General features: G+C 45.9%; 1 protein-coding gene across 1 annotated transcript in view; it reads left to right on the top strand.

The window, feature by feature from the left end:
- Positions 1 to 7834, top strand: part of LOC109880910 (regulator of G-protein signaling 6) — a gene marked incomplete in the record, with an annotated part of 146119 nt that overhangs the window by 122237 nt on the left and 16048 nt on the right. Inside the window, 4 exon segments of the mRNA XM_031800998.1 lie at positions 713 to 819; positions 5780 to 5831; positions 6633 to 6697; positions 7285 to 7361. Coding sequence (XP_031656858.1) covers positions 713 to 819; positions 5780 to 5831; positions 6633 to 6697; positions 7285 to 7361 — 301 coding nt within the window.

Genomic DNA, 7834 nt, shown 5'->3' on the forward strand with positions numbered 1-7834 from the left:
AAAAGCTGAAACATCTTAACAAGCATTCAGTGAAGTATGAATCTGTTATGAACTGACTGTTGCCATCTAGTGGAAGCCATAGGAACTGCAATTTGGGTCCTAATACATCGGGTTTCCCGCAGAAAAGCATTGAAAAATCCAATGACCTCAATTGGATGGTTTGTCCTCGGGGTTCCGCCTGCCAAATCAGTTCTGTTATACCCACAGACATTATTTGAACAGTTTTAGAAACTTTAGAGTGTTTTCTATCTATATGCATATCCTAGCTTCTGGGCCTGAGCAGCAGGCAGTTTACTTTGGGCTTTTCATCCAGACGTCAAAATACTGCCCCCTATCCTTAAGAAGTTTTAATAAGCATTCAGTAAAGTATGAATCCGTTATAAACCAGTAATAAGGCCCGAGGAGATGTGGTATACGGCCATTATATCATGGCTAAGGGCTGTTCTTGAGCACGACGCAACGCGGAGTGCCTGGATACAGCCCTTAGCCGCGGTATATTGGCCATATATCACAAACCCCCAAGGTGCCTTAATGCTATTATAAACTGGTTACCAATGTAATTAGAACAGGACAAATAACTGTTTTGTCATACCCGTGGTATACGGTCTGATATACCACGGCTGTCAGCCAATCAGCATTCAGGGCTCGAATCACCCAGTTTATAATTATAAGTACTGTAAGTCACTGACTGTGTTCCATCCTTTTCCTGTAGCTGAGGCGATGCACATCGGGAGTCTGATTGCTGCTCAGGGATATTTCTTCCCCATCTCTGATCACGTCCTGTCACTCAAAGATGATGGATCCTTCTATCGCTTCCAGGTGAGCAGTAAGACCATATAAGGCTATAAGGCAGCTTCCAGATGAGCAGTAAGACCATATAAGGCTACAAGGAAGCTTCCAGGTGAGCAGTAAGACCATATAAGGGTATACATTAGCTTCCAGGTAGGCAGTAGGACCATATAAGGGTATACAGCAGCTTCCAGGTGGCCATATAAGGGTATACGGCAGCTTCTAGGTGGGCACCACCATATAAAGCTATGACTGTATAAGGTTAGAAGGAAGATAAAATGAGATAAGGAGGGATTCAATTTTTTTTTACATGGTTCTGTGAATGTTCCCAGTGCTTCCCTGCATTAATCTGACTGATTGAGAGGGACAAATATTTAATTGAACCTTTCTTTAACTAGGCAAGTCAGTTAAGAACAAATTCTTATTTTCAATGACGGCTTAGGAACAGTGGGTTAACTGCCTGTTCAGGGGCAGAACGACAGATTTGTACCTTGTCAGCCCGGGGATTTGAACATGAAACCTTTCGGTTCCTAGTCCAACGCTCCAACCACTAGGCTACGCTGCCACCCCAAATATACTGTAAAGTAGCAGTTACTTTCTAATTCATGGAACCAAATCCAAAACAACACCACACCCGCTAAGATACTTCCTCTGTTTCTACAAAGGGGGTCTGTGACCCCCATTAATAATGAATGGTGGAATATCCTGTGAAATATTTATCACAACTGAACCCACAGAGAGAACAGTTAAGGGGGTCTCTATTCACACAGAGCCTCTCAGAGTAGCAGTGTTGATCTAGGATCAGGTTCCCTTTATAATCCACATAATGTTATTCATTGTGATCTTAAAGGCCAAACTGATCCCAGATCAACATTCCAGGAGGCTCAGAGACCTTCACAGAAGGAAAACAAAACATTCTATTCCATGTACAGTGTAGTGCACTACTTTTGGACCAGAGCCCTGTGCGTCCTATTGGCCCCTGGTCAAAAGTAGTGCACTACATAGGGAATAGGGTGCCACTTGGGATGCACTTGATGACATTTCACCTCCTACCTACGTGGAGGGAACGCATCCCCTTCACAGCAGTCAGCCAGCCAGTCAGAAAGCTGAATAACATAAGTGAATGATTGGAGAGAACGATGCAGGCGTTGACCTTGATTCCTCCTCTTAAAGAAGTGAATGATTGGAGAGAACGATGCAGGCCTTGATTCCTCCTCTTAAAGAAGTGAATGATTGGAGAGAACGATGCAGGCGTTGACCTTGATTCCTCCTCTTAAAGAAGTGAATGATTGGAGAGAACGATGCAGGCGTTGACCTTGATTCCTCCTCTTAAAGAAGTGAATGATTGGAGAGAACGATGCAGGCCTTGATTCCTCCTCTTAAAGAAGTGAATGATTGGAGAGAACGATGCAGGCCTTGATTCCTCCTCTTAAAGAAGGGACGTAAAGACAAGTCTGTGAATAATAATACATCTGTGAGTGCTTATACTTGTCCTATTTTACACATGTGAACTAGAAATGTGTTTAATTTTTTTGTGTGCACATTCTAACGCTCGCTGAGATACCCTTAGAGAGTGGGATCATGGTAACCCTGGAGCAATTGGAGTAAAGTGCCTTGCTCAATGGCACATCGGCATATTTTTCACCTTGGGGAATCGAACTAGCAACCATTCGGTTACTGCTCCCATACTCTAACCACTAGGCTACCTGTCACCCTGGTGAAAGTTAAGGGGGAGGAGGTGGAGTGTGTTTTGAATTTATAATGATAAACCACAGTACAAGTTATTAGCATTTAATTTGTTTAGCAGAACGACAAAGTGAAGAAAAAAAAACGAACAACAGAGAAAATGCTGTTTTCTTTCGGAAGCGTTCGCAGCATGACAAATGAAAAGCTGTCTACTGGATATTTATTTCTGTTGAATCAACTACACTGAACTAAAATAGAAACGCAACACGCAACAATTTCAAAGATTTTACTGAGTTACAGTTCACATGAGGAAATCAGTCCATTTAAATAAATGTATGAGGCTCTAATCTATGTATTTCACATGACTGGGAATGCAGATATGCATCTGTTGGTCAAAGATCAGAAAGTATCTGGTGTGACCATTTGCCACATGCAGTGCGACACTTCTCCTTCGCATAGAGTTGATCAGGCTGTTGATTGAGGGCTGTGGAATGTTGTCCCACTCCTCTTCAATGGCTGTGCGAAGTTGCTGGAGATTGGCAGGAACTGGAACACGCTGTCGTACACGTCGATCCAGAGCATCCCAAACATGTTACATGGGTAACTTGTCTGGTGAGTATGCAGGCCATGGAAGAACTGGGACAATTCCAGCTTCCAGGAATTGTGTACACATCTTTGCGACATGGGGCTGTGCATTATCCTGCTGAAACATGAGGTGATGGTGGCGGATGAATGGCACGACAATGGGCCTCAGGATCTCTGCAATTTGTGCATTCAAATTGCCATCGATAAAATGCAATTGTGTTCTTTGTCCGTACCCAAACCCCACCGCCACAATGGGGCACTGTGTCCACAACGTTGACATCAGCAAACCACCCGCCATATATGTGCTCTGCGAAGGCCGGCACTGCCAAATTCTCTAACATGACTTTGGAGGTGGCTTATGGTAGAGAGATTAACATTAAATTATCTGGAAACAGCTCTGGTGGATACTCCTTTAGTCAGCATGTCAATTGCACGCTCCCTCGAAACTTGGGACATCTGTGCCAATATGTTGTGTGACAAAACTGCACATTTTAGAGTGGCCTTTTATTGTCCCCAGCACAAGGTGCATCTGTGTAATGATCATGCTGTTTAATCAGCTTCTTGATATGCCACACCGGTCAGGTGGATGGATTATCTTGGCAAAGGAGAAATGCTCACTAAAAGGGATGTAAACAAATTTGTAGGCAACATTTGAGAGAAATACATTTTTTGTGCATTATGGGAAATTTCAGGTCATGGGACCAACACTTTACATGCTACATTTATATATTTGTTCAGTGTAAATATCTTTACAAAATGACAAATGTTTTTACTGTAAATGATTGCCTCTTTAATATTGTCCCCATGCCTTTCACCTCTCAATAATACCTTCATTCTCTCCATTCCTCTCTTCTCCTGCCCTCTTCTATCCAAACATCTCTCTATTCCTCTCCTTCTCTCCTGCCCTCTTCTGTCCAAACATCTCTCTATTCCTCTCCTTCTCTCCTGCCCTTTTCTGTCCAAACATCTCTCTATTCCTCTCCTTCTCTCCTGCCCTTTTCTGTCCAAACATCTCTCTATTCCTCTCCTTCTCTCCTTCTCTCCTGCCCTTTTCTGTCCAAACATCTCTCTATTCCTCTCCTTCTCTCCTGCCCTCTTCTATCCAAACATCTCTCTATTCCTCTCCTTCTCTCCTGCCCTCTTCTGTCCAAACATCTCTCTATTCCTCTCCTTCTCTCCTGCCCTTTTCTGTCCAAACATCTCTCTATTCCTCTCCTTCTCTCCTGCCCTTTTCTGTCCAAACATCTCTCTATTCCTCTCCTTCTCTCCTGCCCTCTTCTGTCCAAACATCTCTCTATTCCTCTCCTCTCTGGTTCTCCTGCCCTCTTCTATCCAAACATCTCTCTATTCCTCTCCTTCTCTCCTGCCCTCTTCTGTCCAAACATCTCTCTATTCCTCTCCTTCTCTCCTTCTCTCCTGCCCTCTTCTGTCCAAACATCTCTCTATTCCTCTCCTTCTCTCCTGCCCTCTTCTGTCCAAACATCTCTCTATTCCTCTCCTTCTCTCCTGCCCTTTTCTGTCCAAACATCTCTCTATTCCTCTCCTTCTCTCCTGCCCCTTTCTGTCCAAACATCTCTCTATTCCTCTCCTTCTCTCCTGCCCTCTTCTATCCAAACATCTCTCTATTCCTCTCCTTCTCTCCTGCCCTCTTCTATCCAAACATCTCTCTATTCCTCTCCTTCTCTCCTGCCCTTTCTGTCCAAACATCTCTCTATTCCTCTCCTTCTCTCCTGCCCTTTTCTGTCCAAACATCTCTCTATTCCTCTCCTTCTCTCCTGCCCTTTTCTGTCCAAACATCTCTCTATTCCTCTCCTTCTCTCCTTCTCTCCTGCCCTCTTCTGTCCAAACATCTCTCTATTCCTCTCCTCTCTGGTTCTCCTCCCCTCTTCTGTCCAAACATCTCTCCATTCCTCTCTTCTCCTGCCCTCTTCTATCCAAACATCTCTCTATTCCTCTCCTTCTCTCCTGCCCTCTTCTGTCCAAACATCTCTCTATTCCTCTCCTTCTCTCCTTCTCTCCTGCCCTCTTCTGTCCAAACATCTCTCTATTCCTCTCCTCTCTGGTTCTCCTCCCCTCTTCTATCCAAACATCTCTCTATTCCTCTCCTTCTCTCCTGCCCTCTTCTGTCCAAACATCTCTCTATTCCTCTCCTTCTCTCCTGCCCTCTTCTGTCCAAACATCTCTCTATTCCTCTCCTTCTCTCCTGCCCTCTTCTGTCCAAACATCTCTCTATTCCTCTCCTTCTCTCCTTCTCTCCTGCCCTCTTCTGTCCAAACATCTCTCTATTCCTCTCCTTCTCTCCTGCCCTCTTCTGTCCAAACATCTCTCTATTCCTCTCCTTCTCTCCTGCCCTCTTCTATCCAAACATCTCTCTATTCCTCTCCTTCTCTCCTGCCCTCTTCTATCCAAACATCTCTCTATTCCTCTCCTTCTCTCCTTCTCTCCTGCCCTCTTCTGTCCAAACATCTCTCTATTCCTCTCCTCTCTGGTTCTCCTCCCCTCTTCTATCCAAACATCTCTCTATTCCTCTCCTTCTCTCCTGCCCTCTTCTGTCCAAACATCTCTCTATTCCTCTCCTTCTCTCCTGCCCTCTTCTGTCCAAACATCTCTCTATTCCTCTCCTCTCTATTTCTCCTCCCCTCTTCTGTCCAAACATCTCTCTATTCCTCTCCTTCTCTCCTATCCTCTTCTATCCACTTCTCCCACACTTGACCCTCAGGCTCCATATTTCTGGCCTTCTAACTGCTGGGAACCAGAGAACACAGACTATGGTAAGTCCATAGAAATGGTAGAACAGAAATTCCCTTTCAAATCAAAGCTCTGTGATAGGTGGAGAGTCCTTCACTGAAGGGGCTAGAAATCATAACACCATCTCCTATAGGACAGTGTCACCCATCACTCCCGAAGAACATTATAGATAGCTCACAGCTCTCAGAGCAGTCACAATCAGGAGACTACTCAGCTCCAGTGGACACCTCCCTGGGTGAGCAGGGAGGAACTAAATATAATCAGGGACTAGGACCGGGAGAGGGTGAAGAGGAGGGGAGATGTTGGAGGGATGGAAGATGAGTGGGATGGATGGATGGATGGATGGATATGGGGAGAGGGAGAGTGGGATGGATGGATGGATATGGGGAGAGGGAGAGTGGGATGGATGGATGGATGGATATGGGGAGAGGGAGAGTGGGATGGATAGATATGGGGAGAGGGAGAGTGGGATAGATAGATATGGGGAGAGGGAGAGTGGGATAGATAGATATGGGGAGAGGGAGAGTGGGATGGCTGGATGGATGGATATGGGGAGAGGGAGAGTGGGATGGATGGATGGATATGGGGAGAGTGGGATGGATGGATGCGGGGAGAGAGAGAGTGGGATGGATGGATGGATATGGGGAGAGGGAGAGCGGGATGGATGGATGGATGTGGGGAGAGGGAGAGAGAGAAGAGAAGGTAAGAGCGATGCAGGGTGAGGAAGGGAGGAAGGGATGGGTGGATTGAAGGGAAAGGATTTTACAGAACCACTGAAAAGGCTCAGTCTCAGGTCTCTCTCTCTCTCTCTCTCTCTCCTCCAGCTATCTATCTGTGCAAGAGGACCATGCAGAACAAGACTCGTTTGGAGCTGGCTGATTATGAGGCGGTGGGTACCAGTGTCATGTGATTATGAGGCAGTGGGTACCAGTGTGATGTGATTATGAGGCCGTGGGTACCAGTGTGATGTGATTATGAGGCCGTGGGTACCGGTGTGATGTGATTATGAGGCAGTAGGTACCAGTCTCGTTCTACGTCCCAAATGACACCCTATTCCCTATATCGTGAACTACTTTTGACCAGGGCCTATAAGAAAATGTGGGACACAGGCCTGGAGTGTCCAAAATCGTAGATTATAGTATCCATCAATATGACTGTCTGACTGTAAACACTGTAAAAAGCTCTCCCCTCCCTCCCTCCCTCCCTCCCTCCCTCCCTCCCTCCCTCCCTCCCTCCCTCCCTCCCTCCCTCCCTCCCTCCTCCCTCCCTCCCTCCCTCCCTCCCTCCCTCCCTCCCTCCCTCCTCTCTCTCTCTCTCTCTCTCTCTCTCTCTCTCTCTCTCTCTCTCTCTCTCTCTCTCTCCTCTCTCTCTCTCTCCTCTCCTCTCCTCTCCTCTCCTCTCCTCTCCTCTCTCTCTCTCTCTCCCTTTCTCCCTCTCTCTCCCTCTCTCTCTCCCCTCCTTCTCTCCATTAATCAGGAGAACCTAGCCAGACTACAGAGAGCCTTCACTAGGAAGTGGGAGTTTATCTTCATGCAGGCCGAGGCTCAAGTCAAGTAAGTGAAGTTGTCGTGTGTGTGTGTGGGCTGTTCTTAAACCTAAAATCGTCAAAAGTCCCTACAAGGATAGTAAAACAAGGACATTTCCCCCATCCTCATGAGGACAAAGGCTATTTTAAGCTTAGGGGTTAGGTTTAGGGTTAGGGTTAACATTAGTGTTACAATTAGGGTTATGGTAAATGTAAAGGGTTAGGGTTAGTTCTAGTTCTAGTTTTTAGATTGGGGTTATGTTTAGGGGTTAGGGAAAATAGGATTTTTTTAATGTAAATACATTTTAGGTCCCCACGAGGATAGAATAACATAGTGTGTGTGTGTGTGTGTGTTGGCTTGTATTAATATCCTAATGGGTACCGGAAATCCCCAAAGGTCCCCACAAGGATAGTAAAACAAGGAAAGTGAGGACCTTTCCCATTTCCCAGGTCCCCAAGAGGACACGGGTTATTTTAGACTTAGAGGTTTAGGTTTAAGGT

Source organism: Oncorhynchus kisutch, linkage group LG21 (genome assembly GCF_002021735.2).
Source record: "Oncorhynchus kisutch isolate 150728-3 linkage group LG21, Okis_V2, whole genome shotgun sequence".
NCBI lineage: Eukaryota > Metazoa > Chordata > Actinopteri > Salmoniformes > Salmonidae > Oncorhynchus > Oncorhynchus kisutch.